Source organism: Lycorma delicatula, chromosome 10, assembly GCF_047948215.1.
Source record: "Lycorma delicatula isolate Av1 chromosome 10, ASM4794821v1, whole genome shotgun sequence".
Classification (NCBI taxonomy): domain Eukaryota; kingdom Metazoa; phylum Arthropoda; class Insecta; order Hemiptera; family Fulgoridae; genus Lycorma; species Lycorma delicatula.
In genome coordinates this window covers 89,178,571-89,199,992 of record NC_134464.1, presented here as the reverse complement: position 1 = coordinate 89,199,992, position 21,422 = coordinate 89,178,571, and the positions used below count along the sequence as shown (strand labels likewise).

The 21,422-nt window shown below is 31.3% G+C and overlaps 1 protein-coding gene across 1 annotated transcript; it reads right to left on the bottom strand.

Moving 5' to 3' along the window:
• Positions 1-1,027: 1,027 nt before the first annotated feature.
• On the bottom strand, positions 1,028-17,744 carry LOC142330917 (uncharacterized). The gene is made up of 4 exons (XM_075376385.1): positions 17,030-17,744; positions 11,008-11,466; positions 1,700-1,890; positions 1,028-1,627 (listed from the first exon to the last, which is right to left on the bottom strand). The coding sequence occupies exons 1-4, from the start codon at positions 17,742-17,744 to the stop codon at positions 1,028-1,030; spliced, it is 1,965 nt and encodes a 654-aa protein (XP_075232500.1).
• Positions 17,745-21,422: the final 3,678 nt, after the last annotated feature.

Genomic DNA, 21,422 nt, shown 5'->3' with positions numbered 1-21,422 from the left:
AATACAATAAAAATCAGCATATAAATTCATTAATGTTTAAATTATAAATAATGAAAAATATATAAATGATTAAGTGAAATACTCCATCATTTGTAAATATAAAAAATACATGCGCAGTTCTGCGCAAGAAGACGGAATTTTCGTTAATTTAATGCGGTTTTAATATTTTATCAATCTGGTTTAATATAGCTAATAAAAGATTATGCAGATAAAGAAACGGCAACTTTCCTACTTGCAACACAATAATGAACCACGCTTCTAACTTGCCCCGCTCAAACCTTTTTGACTTTAAATTGAGCGTAACTCAAAACGATTCAACCAATCTTCATCAGATTTTCACATGCACAACTAAATGTACATTAATATAGCATATCTCAATTTCAATGAAATTGATTTGGTAGTTTTGGAGATTTTCAAGCCACAAAAATTAATACATAGGCCTATGTATATATATATATATATAATTACACTTCAATTGGGGTTTCCTTATTATATATATAAGGAAACCCCAATTGAAGTGAGTGGTATTTTCATACTCTTCATATCTCAAAAAGTAAAGAAAATTCTATTTCACCCCCTCCAACAACTACTATTACGCAACCGAAAGTAATAACCTACTTTTCTTAGAAAAGTCTGTAAAATAAAACTACACAAGACAATTGGTTATAAAACAAACTCTCTAATGTCAACAGACCAGAAAAAAATTAAAGATTGTAACCAGTACATAAATGTACCAGTACATAAATGTACTGGTTACAGGCGAGTGTAAGATCCACTAAACATGATATATTTAAAATAAACGGATTTATCATTTTTTATACAAATAAGGTAAGGAACATAAAAAAAAATAATATGTCATTTTGAAAATAAAAATAAAACGTTTCAGAATTTTATACAAATATTATTTATTATATTACATGAAAACCTAATAATATATACATTAAAAAAATATTTTAAATATTACTTAATGAGATTCATTTTGAAAAATTATAATTAAAATTAATGAAGATGAAATGAATTTCCAACATTAGAAATGATGTCCTGTGTGATGATGTCCATCCAATGAAATATTATCCTGATGTAACGATTGATGATCTTTAACCGGATATGGAACCGGATAAGGTTTAGAAATATAGACTGGATACGGTTTTATTATATGTACCGGTACAGGTCTATCGACTGGAACTTTAACCGGATACGGTACTAGTTTTTCAACCGGATAAGGGACCTGTTTTTCTACCGGTATATGTACTGGATACGGTCTTTCCACCGGTACTTTAACAGGTACAGGAATTTTCTTTTCGACTGTTACTGGATACGGTTTATCGACGTAGACTGGATATGGTTTCGGGATGTGAACAGGTACCGGTCTATCGACTGGAACTTTAACCGGATAAGGAACTTGTTTTTCTACCGGATAAGGGTGTGGTACCGGTACTTTAACTGGAACAGGGACACGTTTTTCGACCGGTACTGGATATGGTTTTGATATATGTACCGGGTACGGTCGATCGACTGGAACTGGTACTTTTTTCTCAACAGTGACCGGATAAGGTACTTCTTTGGTTAATATCACCGTTTTAGTTACCTCATGATGCGGTGTAATGTGGTGAGAAATTTGATGATCGTGAGAGATGTGTTGTCCTTCCTCATGATGCAAAACGAATTGTTGATGTGAGACGTGATGGTCGTTGGAAATGTGATGTCCTTCAAACCCAAAATGATGCTCGTCAGTGCCGGATGATTCTTGGCCGAAACTGCCGGTATGAAAAATTTCACGTTTACCTTGGTTCTTTTCATCTTCCTTTTGTATTACTTGTTGTGACGATTGAACGCCATTGCTGTTTTCATTCACTGTTCCCTTATTTTTATCATCATCCCCCAGTACACCTCCCGATATAAAAAAATACAACACTATAAACTTGAACATACTTCTTCGGTAGCCAACAATTCTCTGATGCTTTACTGACGCTTGCAGTTGATCTTAAATACTATGAAATAAAAGGAAGTATACCCCCACTACAATTATATTTACACAATACTTCATGTTAATAAACGGGTGGAGCAGAACATATTTTTATAATAAGTGTTGCGTTACATAATGTTCACATGCAACCTAAGTAAAAGGCATTAATAATAATAATAATTAAAAGAAAAAAATTAAATAATACAATTTTTTTTGTAATCAGTCATTTATTGATTTGATGGCAGTTCCGGTTCTATCTGGTTTTGTACTGGTATCTTCTAACTTAAATATTATAATTATGTTATATATCCTTATAATTAGGCATGTTTTCTAATACTAATATACTACTGTATTTTAATTTCTCATCATTCCTGTATGCTAAGTTAATTAAAATTAAATTATCTGTAAACAAATTGAATTAACCTCAGTGCCTTTTTTGATATCTTACTAACCTAATTCATCTTTACAAAATTCTACCACAGATTTCACTTCCCATCTATTTATTGTAAGACCCATTTACTTGTATTTTATCAATTCATCTTGTTGGATACAAAATATCCTTTTGTATCATCTTATTTTAAAAACCCCACTATCCCTTGTGATTTTTCTACCGATCATTTACAGAAGTAGACAGTCCAACTGCTTCAATATTTTTGTGAAAATTCCATCCTGATCGGGATTGGAACACAGGACTTCCGAATGAAAGGCCAAAACGCTACCGCTTGCGCCACGGAGGCCGGCAATGGCTTCATACCTAGGACATGAAATGTGACTTTTTATTGAGGAGAGGAAAAATTTAATTCAACAGCTTGTTCACTGTGTATTCTGTTCCAGAAAAAGGGCAACGTGTTTAGTGACATGCTGAGCTGATGTCAATTATTTTAGTTCGAAGTACATATGAAAACGAGCCACCACATGAAAAGAATGTACAACCCTGGTTCAATCAGTTCAAAACGAATTACACAATTCCCCAATCAAGAAGTCAACTAGAAGTCTTAATAAATCCATCGCTCGTTGAAACCTTGAGTTACAAAAATTAAAAAAAACATCGATTCACTAAGTTGTACGTAAAAGGTTGCACTTGTTTGAATATAAAATTCAGCTATGCAAGGGATAAAAACTATTTGATAGTGAAAAACGATTCCAGTTCGTTTGTTGAAATTTTAGTCAAAATCTGTGAAAACCAATCATTTCTAAATACTTTATTGTTTTACCGATGAAGCAAAATAATTTTTCACTTTTATAGACACAATTCCACATTATGGAGATGTAAAATATAATTTTGAAGAAAGTACATGTCACACCTAAAGTTATCTTTGCTGTAGTTTAATGAAAAATGGTGTAATTAAGCTTTTATTTTGTTGAAAAGACTATTCATGAAAGTGGTAATTTTGATATATTAAACGATGAAAATTCCTCAAAAATGAATTCCAAAATTTACATCGAATTTATTTCCAAATAGATTGTACACTCCTACATCTAATTATGCACACCCAAGTGGATTTAATACCCAGGATTTGAATAAAAAATTTCCAAATAATTGTACCGGGTGAGATGGCTTCTTGGAAGCCCTTTTCTTTTCTTAGGCATTTGAGAAGTCCAGACCTCGAAACCTTCGTGAATTTTTCTTGTGGGAATAATTTAAAAATACTTTTAACTCCAAAAATTGCGTAAACGTGAAGGAAAGAATTAAGGAAACGATTACAATTACAACACAAGATATGTTATATGTATAGGGATAGAGAAAACTCTATATCGATTGGACATTTGCCGAGTAACAATGGACGCGTAATATTTAAATTTATTGATAGTTGCAAAAATATCTGAAATGCAGAATTTCATTAATAAAACTATATAATTGTGAGTTCCTTTTTAATAATAATTTAACTGATGCCATAAACTCCACCATACTTTTATGAAAATCCTTTATGTTATCTGTCTTAATACAGAATGTCCGATATAAAACGCAACCCATCAATCACTCATCCATGAAATTTCAAAAGTCAAGCTTACACCCTTACTCGTTACTGAAATGGACTCTTCCAACATCTGAACATCGCGGCGACGCAGTAGAACACTACCGATAGTAACAACAATGCAATCATAACGTTCAGTGTATCGCTTTAGACAAGATGGTGTTTTCGCTAGATGAACGTGTTTTCATTGTCGAGTCGTACTTCAGTACGAAATAAGTGGTTGCAGTGCAAGATTTGTTTCGCCATAAGTACCCAGATAAACCAGCTCCTAACAAAACATCAGTATTAAGGTTAGTTGTAAAATTTAGAGAAACTGGTTCTGTTAATAACAAGGAGCACAAAAGATCTGCGTCAGTGTTGAATGCAGATACAGTCACTGAAATCAAAGACCGATTACTCGCCTCGCCAAATAAATCGATCAGACGTTTGTCTGCTGAAATTAATTTGTCTAAACCGACTGTTCATCGGTCGACCAAACAATTACAATTACGACCTTATCGCATTCAAACGGTTCATCGACTTCTTGAGCCCGACAAAGAAAAACGGCTATAATATTGTCAACGGTTCCGTAGATTTCTGCGTGAGGAAATTAATGTTATGGATTCGTTATTTTTCACAGATGAAGCACGGTTTCATTTGGATGGCTACGTAAACAGCCAAAACAGTAGAATTTGGAGCGCTGAAAATCCTCACGTTTATCACGAAAAACAATTACACTCGCAGAAGTTGGGCGTGTGGTGCGCGATATCGCGGAAGAAAATAATCGGTCCTATTTTTTTCGAGTATACCATTAATGCAGAACGATATCAGGATATTTTATTTCAGTTCATCGCACTCTTGGAAGACAACACTGCTGGCTACAACATGACGGTGCGACATCGCACTACGCAGGTTCAACTTCTGATTTCGTCGAGGAATTCCTTGGTAATCGTGTTATCGGTCGAGGCTTGTGGCCACCAAGATCTCCAGATTTGACTGCGGCCGATTTTTTTCTACGGGGTTACCTCAAAGAAAAAGCCTACAGCAACAAACCACGAACACTTGAACGATTGAAAATCAATATTGAACAAGCTTCATTAAATATCCAGCCAAAAACTTTGAAAAAAGTTGCATAAAACGCTGTAAAAAGAATTGAAGCTAGTATTCAAGAAGATGGCGGCCACTTCCAACATTTACTCTAAATGTAAGGTAATGGATGGTAATAATAAAAATTACATCTATATTTATACATGCCTTTTTATTATTTCAATATTTACTAATATAAGGTTGGGTTGTGTTTTATATGGGACATTCTGTATATACAAAAATAGATTAACAAATTTTTAAATTTTAATGCAATATTTTGGTTTAATCAGATCTGGTGTTATAATAAAAATGTTAACCTTTTTGTAATGAATTGCTTTTATTATTCAATTACTGTTCAGTTTTATAAAAAAAAAAAAAGATAAATATATTTTACCATTAAAAAATATAATCAGATTTTTAATCACTTTACAATTTATTAGCATAAGCGCAATCGAAATTTGTGTATTCATCACCGTTGGACTATTATATAAAATTTTAATTTATAATAAATTAAAATTTTTAAATTAATAATTTTAAATTCATAACTGTAATCAAAGATGCAGTAACATTGTTATTATACCGATTGGCTGTCTTCTAACTTTTAGTCAGTACAAGAAATTTAAATTCGTAAACTGATATAGATAATTATTCCTTCTGGTATGCTCCCTCTTATTAATCATTTTATTTATTCATCATAATGCAAGAAAATTAAACTATTTTTATAAAATTTCAGGAATAGAATTTTATAACTCGAAATGTCGGTAATAAATTTTTAGTATGTGAAATTTAAAATTTTTTTATACAGAGTGATTCACGAAGATGTAACAACTTTCAGGAGTTTTCTACTGGTGAAATAAAGAACAAGATTTTTATAAACATAGTGTAACAAGACCGGTATAGCTGGCTTGAGTAAAGGATTCCTACCAATTATTATAAAAGTAATAGAAAGTGTTATGATTGGAAAGAATCCAGAAAAGGGACAAAAAGGAGAACCCTTTTTGTAAAGAATAGGTCCGTTTTACAATTATCTTTTGTTATACTGTCCCTTCACAATGAACACCTGCTGCACGGTGAGAAGAGACCAAGCTTGGAATTCATGGGAATAAAGCCTTGGTCGACTGTTCTCACGCTTTGACTTGGGTCCAGTCCGGCAGGTAAAGCCGCTAGCCGTATAAATAGCTCTGGAAGACCAGCTACAGTTCAGTTCGGCGGAGTTCCGCGAATCAGTCTGCGAGACTTTAGGATGTCGGTCCTGCAAGAACAATTCTGCGAGGAGAGGCTGCGAGTTGCGTGTATTCAGCTGACAGTTCTGCGAACCATTATAGCAAGACGTACGACGACGGTCCAGCGTGGAGAGTCACAGGTGTGAGTCTGCGAGACCTCAGTCCAGCGAGAGAGTAACCAGTTCGATACGATTAAGTGACGCCACGCGTAATTCAGTAACTAAGAAAGTACTATCGGTGAGTTACAGTAAAACTATAAGTTATAAGTGAAAGAAATAATGCCATAAACTGTTAAGATATACAACAAAAGGGATTTGCAAGTGAATTTTATAAGATTGTTTGTTAATGAAAGACTAGTGATTAAAAAAGATTAAAACTAGCGTTTATTTTGTTAATGGGTCTGAATACTAGTTTTCTGTTTATATACCTCGAATAAATTCGGAACGATTTTTTATTTTACACTCTCTTATGTGTAATCTGTATTTACTTATTTACTAATGATATTTATCAGTATTTGATGTGTAATATCTTGATTGTTATTCTTTGTTGATTACGCTATGTATCTTTCTGTCTTATGTCGTGCATACTGTTTTGATTATGTTATTTGTCGTGTAATTATCGTTTGCTACTATTATTATGGTTGTAAATACTATATTTGTGTTCAATAACTGTTTTAATATTGTCATTTATTATTATTATCATTATTGTATTTATCACCATTGTTATTATTATTATTAATTCACGTGTTTGTATATTTGAACATTTTAAACCAATAAACTATAATTACATAAACATAAATTGTCAACAACCTCTCAATATCCTGATCGAGCCGCGCGGAACCACCACGCTACAATAGGTTCAGAAACGTTTCGTTAGCTAATATCGGCTGACACACCGGGTTGGTCCAGTGGTGAACGCGTCTTCCCAAATCAGCTGATTTGGAAGTCGAGAGTTCCAGCGTTCAAGTCCTAGTAAAGCCAGCTATTTTTACACGGACTTGAATACTAGATCGTAGATACAGGTGTTCTTTGGTGGTTGGGTTTCAATTAACCACACATCTCAGGTATGGTCGAACTGAGAATGTACAAGACTACACTTCATTCACACTCATACATATCATCCTCTGAAGTATTATCTCAACGGTAGTTACCGGAGGCTAAACAGGAAAAGAAAAAAAGCTAATATCGGCTGGAAAAATATTTCGCTCTGATTTTTGTGCCTTCGGTAAAATTAAACAAGACTGAAATTCTTGAAATCCAAATGAAGGGGTAAATTGTGTCTATATGAAATCTAACCTGAAAAATTTGGAAAAATATGTTCCAGAACTGTACTTTTACTACTTTTCGAGAAATCTGGGATATAAGACAAAAAAATTGCGAAAGACAGACTATTTTATGTTTGGGTAAACAACTGTATTAAATTAGTAGTAAACACATACAAGTTTTAAATAAAAACGGTAGAGAATTGATTCTTAATAAAACAGTATGAATAAAGTCCACAGGAACTAAATACAAACGTAAGAAATTTTGAAGTACGTAAAATCAAAACATAAAAATGTGCCAGATTTTAACTAGGTATTTAATAAACAAAATTTTCAATATTACAAAACAAAAGAATGAAATATTTTAGAAAAGTAACATATTCAAACGATAAAACCCATCAAATTTATAAGACATTATTCGATAATTCTTTTTTTTCTGAGCGCACAACGAGGTTTCGTTATCAGCTCCCGGACTAAAATTTACCTTAGTAAATGATTAAAAATGAACAATTAAAATTTACCTTAAAAATAAAAAATATATAAAACGCCTCTGCGGACTGCTAGATTCGAAATAAAACAAAAATACAATATTATAATTGCGGACATCAAAAGGCAGAAACATGATAGTTTTAATCATATGTTTGATTCTAGGTGCACGGCCTAAAGAAATATTAAGACATTTAAAATTTCCGACGCAGTGCCGTATAACAGACAATGTCCACAAAGATGTGGCCCACCGTTAGTTGGCAGTCGCAGCGAACACAAACAGGTCATCAGTCTGAGTCATAAGATATTCATGTGTGATCCTATTGTGGCCTATATTTGCAAATGGCAAGTAATGAAAGAACGTCGCTATTCCGCTCACTTATTTAATATTTATTATTATTTAAACTACTACTGTTAATCTGTTTGAAATAATTTATTTCATAAGTTGATAAACAGCAAAAACAGATTTAAATTAAGTTTTAATTAACTTGTTTCAATTTTTCTTTTTTTTTTAATTTTCAGTGTTTATTTTCTAAAATATTTAATTAGTTTGTTTTGAAATAAAGATAATTTTGTTTCGTTTAATAATTAGTTAAAATTTTCCATATTTTGGTGTGATTTGTTTTTAATAAACTTAAATTCTTATGTTTGTATTTAGTCTCCGATTTTATCGGGTACAATAATCAGTGACAAAAGTGACACTAATCAGAAATTACGTCTTACCTTCAGAATTACATCCAATTTTTTTTTGTCTTCAGTCATTTGACTGGTTTGATGCAGCTCTCCAAGATTCCCTATCTAGTGCTAATCGTTTCATTTCAGTATACCCCCTACATCCTACATCCCTAACAATTTGTTTTACATATTCCAAACGTGGCCTGCCTACACAATTTTTCCCTTCTACCTGTCCTTCCAATATTAAAGCGACTATTTCAGGATGCCTTAGTATGTGGCCTATAAGTCTTGTCTCTTCTTTTAACTATATTTTTCCAAACGCTTCTTTCTTCATCTATTTGCCGCAATACCTCTTCATTTATCACTTTATCCACCCGTCTGATTTTTAAAATTCTCCTGTAGCACCGCATTTCAAAAGCTTCTAATCTTTTCTTCTCAGATACTCCAATCGTCCAAGTTTCACTTCCATATAAAGTGACACTCCAAACATAACACTTTCAAAAATCTTTTCCTGACATTTAAATTAATTTTTGATGTAAACAAATTATATTTCTTACTGAAGGCTCGTTTAGCTTGTGCTATTCTGCATTTTAAAGATAACAAACTTTAAAGATAACGCTGGAATTACTGGTCCCACACAAATAATTATAGCCTTCACAATAAAGAAAGTGATATTAGTTGATTTACCCATTTAATATGATGTAGTGTAGCAAATTATTATTCATTGTATTATATTATTGTTGTTATTATATTGTGAATTGTGAAATCTTTTATTATTAGTGTTTGGGCAATTAATTCCGACGTAAGATGACGGGCATAGTGCTTTGGTCATTTAGTCCTAATAAAATAGAAATTTCAGTGTATGAATAATGCCATACCTGACCGGAATGCGAACCCAGGATCTCCGGATGAAAGATTGAGACGCTACAACTCCGCCACGGAGATCGCCAGAGTTTGTCTCGTTGAATGTAATTCTGAAGGTAATACGAAATAAGAAAGATAATAACGAAAGCGTTTTGCAAGAAACGATTTCATTCATTCTTTTTCTGTTAAAATTTTACATTAAATTATGTATCACCTATTTAAAAAGAAGGTTTGTTTCAATATGGCAGATCCAAGATGGCGGACAAAATCTCAAACTCACCATAAAGTAGTAATTTTTTAATTTTGTAGGTCGCCTATTGTTACTAGTATTATCTCATAGTACGAGTATAACTCTGTACTATCTCCTAGTATCTCTCAGTTTTAAAATATTATGTCGTTTCCATACTTTAATATGATCCTACTTGTATGTTTATATATACAAACATACAAGTAGTCACCATTATACATATGTATAATGGTGATTTGTACGAGTATTCAACACAGTTAAAAAATTGTATAGTAAATATATATATATATATATAAAATCATTAAGCAAATACTAATAAGAACCAACAATCTCCCTCCAGCAGTAAAATACTATGTAAACGCAAGTTTATATAAAAGTAACAGACTTTTAAATATATATACTTATCGATTATTAAATTGCCTGTGTACATATTTAAAAAAAAAAATAGAATAATAAAAATAATTAAGAATTTATTATAACTTTTTTATCAATATATTTAATAATAATATTTATTATAAATATCAGTACAAAATAAAGAGATAAACGTGTAATTCAATAAATATTAATTTACGTTAAACAAATGCTTATACAATAAATTTATGTTAAACGATGAGATGCATTTTTGATAAGGTATTAGTTGAATATTTTTTCGTTTAACTAGAATAACATATAGAAAATTTCTATATGTTATATAATATTTCTAGAAATATTCTCGTTTATGATAAAGATGTCCTTTCAGTAAGATAATATTGACCTTTTATTGGAAATGGAAATGTTTATCGATATGGTTTAAGAACTCTTTATATGGTTATGGTATATGCATTAGATGTTTTAAATTTTGGTAATTTTAAGTAAACATTTTATAGAATATTATTAAACTACTAAATAAATCTTATTTATGCATTTGATGTACGAGTATAGGAAAATATTTTTTGGCGTGACAATATTACTATTTAAAAATGAAAAAAAATATTATACTAACAAAACAATGTACCGACTGCAATTAAGTATATCGAAGCACGATCGTACAAAATAGGAAATAATTAATAATTATAAAAGGAGATTACAATGGTAATGTAATGAAAGAGATAAATATTAAAAATAAAAACAACAAAGTATTTAAACAAATAATTACATATATTTCAGCATTAAAAATATACGCAATGAAAATTAAAAATAATATTAAAAAATATTATAGGATGAGATGCATTTTGATGTTTGTTTTACGATGAAGAGGAATCAGCCTGACAAGCTAGAATGATGTCCTGTGTGATCCTCAAATGAACTGCCATGATGTAATGAATGATGATCTTTTACTGAATAAGGAACTGGATATGGCTTAGAAATATAAACTGGATATGGTTTTGGTATATGGACTAGTACCGGTCTATCGACTGGAAATTTAACCGGATATGGTACTGGTTTCAAGACTGTATAAGGTACTGGTTTTTCTACTGGTACTTGAACCGGATACGGTTTGTCGACCGGTACTTCAACCGGTACAGGAATTTTCTTTTCGACTGTTACCGGATACGGTTTACTTACATAAACTGTATACGGTTTGGGGATGTGTACCGGATAGGGTTTGTCGACTGGAACTTTAACCGAATAAGGTACTGGTTTTTCTACCGGATAAGGATGCGGCACCGGTACTTTAACTGGAACCGGTATATGTTTTTCGACAGTTACCGGGTACGGTTTCGGTACGTGTACAGGATACGGTCGATCGACTGGAACCGGTATTTTCTTCTCGACTGTCACCGGATAAGGTACTGGAACTTCTTTGGTTAACGTCACCGTTTTAGTTACTTCATGATGCGGTACGGATTGTGGATATGAAATTTGATGTTGATCGGAAATTAGATGTCCTTCGAATCCAATTTTATGCCCGTCTATGCCGGATGACTGGTGGCTGAAACTGTGTCCATAGCTGCCGACATCAAAAAGTCCTCTTTTATCTTGGTTGTGTACTGCTAGTTGTCGTGTTGATTGACCGTAACTATTATTTTGCTTAACTGAACTCGTACTTTTATCTACATCTCCTAAGACACCTCCTCCTACCAATAAAAATAATACTATTAACTTCAACATAGTCGTGTAGTTGACGGCTGTTTGATGACTTACCAGTACTGCAAGCGATGTTATATACTATCAAATGAAAGGAAGTCTATCCCACCACATATGCATTTTTCTCTATTTCACGATTACTCCTGGGATGAGTAGGATACATATTTCCAATTAGCTTTTTATTATACAATCGTTGCATTCTATATAAATAAAATAATATTACAAGAAATAAATATACATTCTACCAGAGGTTTTTTGTCATCGTTAAATTGAATTATTTTCTTAGTATACTACAAATTAACATTTCGTTCATAAATTATTAATATAATGATCGTAATGATTTTAGAATAAATCAATTTAATTAAATCATCTCGAATATTCATAATGACCGAATGAATATAAAGAAACTTCTACTTTGCTAGCAACTACCAATCAATTTTAGCACTTAATAATTATAATAAATAATAATACATGAAGAAAAATAAACTAAATTTTATAGGCTAATTAAATGGAAACAACATTAGGCTTAGTAAACAGTTAATAAATAATTTTAGTTAAAATCTAAGTTTTCCTGTCCATTTCGATCGTTGTCATTATCATCAAACAACATTAAACAATTTTTAAAACGATATTTATGGTTTTAATTCATAAGAAGAAAATAAAAAGGAAAATTAGATATTCCAACGGAAATGCGTTCTTCGATTACAAAAATGTTTCAATTTCTTTACATTTGACTCTTATCCGTTTAGTTGTGGTGTACTATGTGATGTATTCATCAATTTCCCGATTTATTGCTAATTAAAATCCTTCGTGATTCAGTCTCACTAGCACTAGTAATTTTTATTTTCATATTCTTTTGAGACTTTTTTTTTTGTTTTTATTGCTATTTTACCTGGAGTGGAGGTTACCATGATCATGCTTTCTTGTACGAAGTAAAGGAAGTATTGTAATCGCGAAAAACTTTAACGGAAATATCCATTTTAACCATCTCTGCATCTATTTTGACTAGTTTCGGCGTGACGTCTGTACGTACGTTGTACCTCGTATTTCAAAAACTATTAGCCGTAGGATGTTGAAATTCTGGATTTAGGACTGTTGTAAAATCTAGATGTGCACCTCCCCTTTTGATTGCGATCGACTGAACCAAAAGTGTCCAAAAAAGCCCATAATTAAAAAAATATTTGGATTTTTGATTTTTCCTTAACTACAATAGTAAGATCTTATTGAGAGCTTTACAAAGCTATATTAAAAGCGGTATATATTTTCATTTGTTTCAGATTTATAATCAAATTATATTTTAATTAATGTAATGTTTGGAACTTAGAAGGAGAAGACTCATCGGTTCGAAACAGACTTCATCTTTTTTTTTAAATTTAAATGTATTGATTTATTTATTAATAACTAAATATTAACTTGAGATTGTAAAAACGTTTTATGATAAATAATAATTCAATAAAAAAAATATCACAAGTTATTAATGAACTAAAATTTTCTGTATTTTTTATTTAAAAAAAATTGTATATGTAATTTAACAGGCGTACAAGAAATTCATATGGTATCCGCATCAGATATTTTCATTTCATTTTCATTAGGTACACTAATCAGTGACATAAGTGACACTAATCAGAAAATCTTTCTTTGAAAGTAGTGATGTTAAATATAGATTCAATATTTCCAGTAATGAGTGTTAAGTTATTGTATCGCTTGCATTTTTCTAGACTTGGCATAATAACCCACCGGGTTGGTCTAGGTCTAGTTGTGAACTCATCTCAAATCTGCTGATTTCGAAATCGTGAGTTCTAAGGTTCGAATCCTAGTACAGAGAATTACTTTTATACGGATTTGAATTGAACGGTTTGATTTGAAGTTTTTTTTTAGGTCGCGGATATCGGTGTTATTTGGTGATTGGGTATCAATCAGCATCTCAGCATTACACATCTTAGGAATGGTCGGCATTTTTTTTTTTTAACCTCCGGGACCACCGTTAGATGTTGTTTCAGACGATGAGATGAGTGATTTACAGCGTGTGTGAAATTGCCATGCCTGACCGGGATATGAACCCGAAACCTCCGGATGAAAGGCCGAGACGCTACCACTCGCGCCACGGCAGGAATCGTGAACTTAAGACTATTTTTCATTTGCATTCTTACGCATTATCCTCAATCATCCTCTAAAATAATACCTTACGTTGGTTCCGAAGGCTAAACTGAAAAAAGAAATGAAACGAAAAGCTTACCATCTTGATGCATTCTGGTATATTCCTGTCACTGAAGAAGGCAAGGAACCGATCCATTCTTCATTATTTTTCATAAACTTGGCTTTGTTGAAGTGAATATGAGCCATGTCAGTACGCTTAAACGCACCACAGTTGTGGTATCTGATAAGCATGCATATTATCCCTCAGTTATTAATAATTATGGTATGTCATAATAAAGGCAACATAGAATGTCTACCATCGTTCTCTCTATTTGAACAGTAGTGAATATTAAGAGTAATCTGCAACACTGAAGTGTCAATGTGTGTTGTCACTGGTTTATTTTCCAATTCTGATTAGATAGTTACGGAAGTAACCTGTGAAGGCGGTGAATGTTTACAGAAATCTGCGGTATTGAAGAGTGAATGTGAATTGTCATTTTTGTTTATTTCCCTGTTCTGATTAGATAGTTACGGATATATTCTGTGAGGTGATGATTTTTATGGCAAAACGAGAGCATTTTGTTTTTATATACTGTTAGCAAGTAAGATGCCCTTTGACCAGCACTAGTGATTCATCTAAAACTAAATCTTTGAGTGAATACAAAGCAGCAGAAAGATTTTGTTTTAGTTCTTTGAGAATGGTTAAAATTTAAAAAATACGAGCACCAACAGGCTGTTATGTGTTATTAGAAAAATGTAGCATTCATTGTAAATTTTTATATCTTGCTCTAGCCATGAAAAGATGGGTGTTTGTAACAATTTATCAATTAACCAGTATTCTTTTATGGAATTTTTTTATTCCTGGCCAAAAACATTAATTCAGTTACAAATGTATGTAGTTAATTATAATTTACATTTGTATTTGTCCAGCTTCTAAAAGTAGAATTGGAGGCGCGTTTTATGACTTCTATTACTCGATTATGATACCTGTTAGTTTCAGTTGCTATTATTTCAATAAAATGATAAAATAAGTTGCATATTCTACAGAATTTGGGATATCAATTTTGATTCCAGAATCTGAATTGTCAAATGGATAAATAACAGATTAAAAGTTACCTCAGACCACGGTAAAGTAGGTTTGACTTTCTTTGTTTTTTCGGAGGCTCTTTATCTTGCTTTTTTCGTCAGTCGTCTTACGTTTTTCCTAGGAGTTTTTGTTTTTGTGAATTTGCACTAAATCTTCATCAGCTTATTCGACTTTCCTTATCTTTTTTGTTGTATAACAATGATATATTTGGGAGATTGAAGTCACTGCGTTATAAACAACACCTCGGTCTTCTTCTATAATCTTGTCGGCAGCTGAGAAATTACGTGGATTTCAATACCTAGATCACTAGCACTATCGATAAACTCACCATTCGATTGTAATTCTAATAGTATTTCACAAATTTCATGTTCATCCGTTAAATTATCATAATACGTTTAGAAATAAATGAAAACAAACCTGTAACGGCTATTATTTACAATATGCATGTTATAAAGTGTGACTGTTATACATGTATGCTATCATATGACTTACAGGTGATTGATCGTGAATCTAAAAATCTTTCCTACTGGTGAAAATAATAAAAGAAGGTTCAAATAAATACATATTCGGAAACGCTTCGTTAGTGAGTGTTGGCGAAAGATTTAGTCCTGATTTCTGCGTTTTGTTAAAACTAAGCCTGACTGTAATTCTTGGGATCCAAACTAAGGAGTAAATTTAGTGTTTATATGAAATGTTACTTAAACAATTTGAAAAAATAGGTCCCTGAACTGTATTTAGTCTCTGGACTGTATGTAGTTTTCAAGGGTACGAATAAAAGACAAAATATTGTGGTCGAAAAATACATTATTTTATGTTTGGCGTAAAATAACTTTGTTAAATGGGTTTAACTTTGTTAAATTCAGATGTCCGAAAGAAGACTAGCGAAAGCAAATCCTGAGAAACAGCTCGCTGATGTAAATGTCTACCGATGGGTTTACATCGCTGACATCCAAACTAAGACCTAGCTGATGACTAATATGTAGTCAGTGACGTGGGTCAGTAGGCTGACCTCCGGTAAAGCCCATCAGAGCCATGAACGGGGTCGGTGTGGCGACCGAAATCGCCACCAGGTGGGGTATATTTCCCTACGTGGTTGGGATGTTCAAATGCAATACAAAATACTTATTATTTCAAACAGATTAAGAAAAAATTAATTAGCTTTAAAGATGCCTATTTAATTCTTTTCTTTGACTTTTCCTTTTTTTAAATTTTTTATTGTTTATTTTACTAAAATGATTGTTTTATTTATGTGTTTTTAATAAACTTGTTTTTCGTTTGTATTAATTGTATTTATACCATTTTATTCAGAATCAATTCTCTACAAATTCTGATTAAAATTTTATGTGTTTGTTAGCGATATAACACTTACTTTAAACTAAACATAAAATAGTATGCCTTTCAACCGCAATAATTTGTCTTTTATCCCAGATTTATCGAAAAATATAAAAGTAAACTTCTGAAGCCTATAATAATTCCATTCTATTATATAACAATACTATATTATAATAATAATATTCTACTATTTATAATGTAATTCTAAACAACAAAATTGTAATTTTCCAGAAACATTTTTCCCTTACTTTAATTCTAGAAATACTTAAGGGGTAATTATAATATGATATTAAATTGATTTAATATTAAAATCTTAATGAAATGAAAGTGATACATTCTAAAAATAAAAACAAAAAAATAAGAATTTCATACAAATAATTATATTTATTCAGCGTAAAACATATACAGAATGAAAATTACAAATAATATTACAAAACATTATGGGATGAGATGCATTTTGAGGTTTGTTTTACGATGAAGACAAATCAGCCTGACAAGCTAGAAATGATGTCCTGTGTGATGACTTTCCTCAAATGAACTGCCATGATGTAATGAATGATGATCTTTTACTGAATAAGGAACTGGATATGGCTTAGAAATATAAACTGGATATGGTTTTGGTATATGGACTAGTACCGGTCTATCGACTGGAAATTTAACCGGATATGGTACTGGTTTCTCGACTGTATAAGGTACTGGTTTTTCTACTGGTACTTGAACCGGATACGGTATGTCGACCGGTACTTTAACCGGTACAGGAATTTTCTTTTCGACTGTTACCTGATACGGTTTATCGACATAGACTGTATACGGTTTGGGGATGTGTACCGGATACGGTTTGTCGACTGGAACTTTAACCGAATAAGGTACTGGTTTTTCTACCGGATAAGGATGCGGCACCGGTACTTTAACTGGAACCGGTATATGTTTTTCGACAGTTACCGGGTACGGTTTCGGTACGTGTACAGGATACGGTCGATCGACTGGAACCGGTATTTTCTTCTCGACTGTCACCGGATAAGGTACTGGAACTTCTTTGGTTAACGTCACCGTTTTAGTTACTTCATGATGCGGTACGGATTGTGGATATGAAATTTGATGTTGATCGGAAATTAGATGTCCTTCGAATCCAATTTTATGATCGTCTCTGCTGGATGACTGGTGGCTGAAACTGTGTCCATAGCTGCTGACATCAAAAAGGCCTCTTTTATCTTGTTTCTTTTCATCTTGGTTGTGTACTGCTACTTGTCGTGTTGATTGACCGTGACTATTATTTTGCTTAACTGAACTCGTACTTTTATCTTCATCTCCTAAGACACCTCCTCCTACCATTAAACATAATACTATTAACTTCAACATAGTCGTGTAGTTGACGGTTGTTTGATGACTTACCAGTACTGCAAGCGATGTTAAATACTATCAAATGAAAGGAAGTCTATCCCACCACATATACATTTTTCTCTATTTCACGATTATTCCTAGGTTGAGTAGGATACATATTTCCAATTAGTTTTATATTATACAATCGTAACACGGTATATAAGTAAAATAATAATAATAATATTAATAGATAGGAATATACATTCCAGCAGTACTTTCGTTTTGTCATCGCTAATTTGAATTATTTTCTTAGTTTACTATAAAAAAAAACATTTCATTCATAACTTAATAATATAATGATCGTAATGAAAGTTAGAATAAATCATTTATCTATAACATTTCCATTATACATAATGACCGAATAAATAAAAAATAACTTCTAACCAATCAATTTTAGCAATTACTTAATATCTACTTAAAACCCGGTTCAAAATTAGTAATCCTGAGTTTAATCACTTCATTAATTAAATAATTATATTAAATAACTACATAAAGAAAGATATACTAAATTTTAATGGCTGATTAAATGGAAAACAACATTACGGTTCGTAAACAGTTTATTAATAATTTTACTTAAAATCTAAATTTTCCTGTCTATTTAGATCGTTGTCATTATTATTAAACAACATTAAACAATATTAAAAAGTAGTAAGAAGATAAAAAAGAAAAATTGATTTGGTAATTCTGAGAGATTAAAAATGGCCTCTCTTTAATTTTCTCAAAATAACTTACATTCATGCAGCATAAATTCCACTAAATATTGCAATAATTATTTTCAATGAAAATGATTTTGGAGATATCCTGATAATTCTAAAAGATAGATTACTTTATATTGAAATTCTGCGATATTAAAATAGCTTTACCATTTATCAACACAAACAGTGCCATATTTTAATACGCATGTTATAAAGTGTGACTGTTATACATGTCTGATATGATATGACTTATAGGTGATTATTCATGAATCTACAAATCTTGCAGGACATGTTCTACAGGTGAAAACAATAAAGAATGTTCATACAAACGTACATTCGGAAACGTCTTGTTAATGAGTGTCGGCTGCCGAAAGATTTCTGCGCCTTCGCTAAAATTAAGCCATATTGTAATTCTTGGGATCCAATCTAATTGTGTGTTTTATATGAAATCCTACTTGAAAAATTTGAAAAAATAGATCTCTGAACTGTATGTAGTTTTCAAGGAATCTGCGACAAAAGACAAAAAATTGAGGTCAAAAAATACACTATTTTATATTTTGCGTAAAAAACATTTTTAAATGGGTAATAAACACAATGTTTTTAAACAAAAATTTTACGTTTTCCAGACTAAAATTTTCTGTATTCTGGAATTAACCTATTCGGAAATCTTTGATAATATTCTCGCTGAACAGCTCGAGCGTTTTTTTTCTTTTCAGGACCCTAACAAAGGTTGTCTGCAAATTCCTCATTGGAAAATTTAGAAGGCATTATTACATAATGTTATACATTCACTATTTCATTCGCTTATTTAAATTTTTATTGTTGTTCAAATGCAATATGTTAACTAATGTATTTGGAGTAGGCGCGGGATTCACGCTGAACGAAGCAGTGAAGATGTCCGTAAGAAGCCTGTAGCGAAAGTAAACGTTGAGAAACAACTCACTGATGTAAATGTCTACCGATGGATTTACATCGGTGACATCCCAACTGAGACCTAGCTGATTACTAAAACGTAATCGGTGAAGAGGGACAATAAGATGACCTCCGGTAAAACCCATCAGAACTATGAACGGAGCTTGTGGTGTGACGATCGGAACCAGGTGGGGTATCTTCTTCTAGGGGGTTTGGATGTTCAAATACAGTACAATAAACTTAATTGTTGTAATCATCTGTTTGTATTGCCAACTAATGAAATAAATTATTTCAAACAGATTTAGATAAAATTAGTTTTTAATTAGCTTTAAAGGTGCCTAATAAATTCATTTATTTGATTTTCTTATTTTTTTAAAAATTTTTATTGATTATTTTACTAAATATTTAATCCTTTATTGAAAATCTTTTCATTTAGTACTTATTAAAATCTGTTACATTTTTGCATATTTTTTTTTTTAATAGTCACGTTTGTATGAATTGTATTCATACCATTTTATTCATTATCAACTCTCTACGAGTTTTATTTAAAATTTTACGTCTTTATTACCGATATAACACTGTTCTTTTACGCCAAATATAAAATAATATGTCTTTAACTCCAATCTTTTTTCTTTACTCCCAGATTTTTCGTAAACTATAAAAGTACAGTTCTGGGGTCTATAATTTTATTTTATTATATAATAATATTCTATGATATACAGTTATATAGTTATAACTGATATACAGGTGTAATTTACTGGAAAAAGTTTTAGCTAATTTTTTTTTTTACTCAAAATTAAGGAATATCAAAAAATTAAATATTTTTACATTTTAAATTCAATTGGTAACTTGCGAGATGGATGCAAACTTAAAATAAATTAAAAGAAAGGTTTTTGTTACCATAGATCATCGAAGTGGAATGGTTAAAAGATTTTAGATTGAATGGAAAAACTATAATTAATTACGTTTCTGAAACTAGAAAAAAAAATATATAAATATAAAGCGATTTTTTTGTGAAGCAGAGTTAATATTAAATCAATTTTTTTCGTAATTGTGGCATTATAACTTCAACTTCTGTAAGAAAATTGTAAACAAACAGTGTTACCCTTGTAAGCAAACAATTTTACCCCACCACAGACGACCTCCGGTAAAGCCCCTCAGGGCTTGAAACGAAAGGGTAGGTGTGGCGACCGGTAACGTCACAAAGTGGGTGTCTTCCCTCTAAGGGGTTGGGATACCAATATATATATATATATATATATATATTATTTAACCTATCTTGCTTCTATCAACAATAATCGTTCCTCATGATTTATTAACTTTCCCTACTATCTTACTTTTCTAATTCTTTAACAAGTCAAACTCAAAAAATATAACCACAACTTCTGCAATTACCACTTTTTCTTTCTACAACTCTTAATTAGATGATTCTTCTCCTCTCGTATAATTACGCTATATTTTACCCATATTTTATCAGTAGATTGTGAAAAATTGAAATGAAAATTTGCTTAATGATTTTAGCAGATCTGAAACTTAATTTTCCTATTTAAAAGCCGATAGCTGTTTTCAAAAATTATTTATAATATGTATTTTCATATTAAAAAATACAATAAAAAAATATTTAAAAACTTTCAATTATTTAAACATAAGTAAATATATTTATAATCTTTATAAGGAATAAATATACTCATAATATGCCCATAATATGTAAAATTATTAAATACATATACTCATTGAAGGGAAACGTTTGGCTTAAATATTTCGTTATATATATCGAAAACCAGAAAAAATTCGGTATAGCTTAGGTTTTAGTAGTAAAAGAATTATTTCATTAGAAAAGTCAGTCTTAAACAATAAACAGGAATCACATTATTAGGAAACTAACTTTATTAATAGGAAAGTAGAAATTTCATTGCTGAATAATGGTAGTGGATCAATATCCATAAATAAACAATATTTGAATTAAAATTTATTAGAAAATCCTTTTGTAAAAACATAATCGACTGAAATTTAGAACTTTTATAAACAGGAGATTTTGTCTATGACTTTT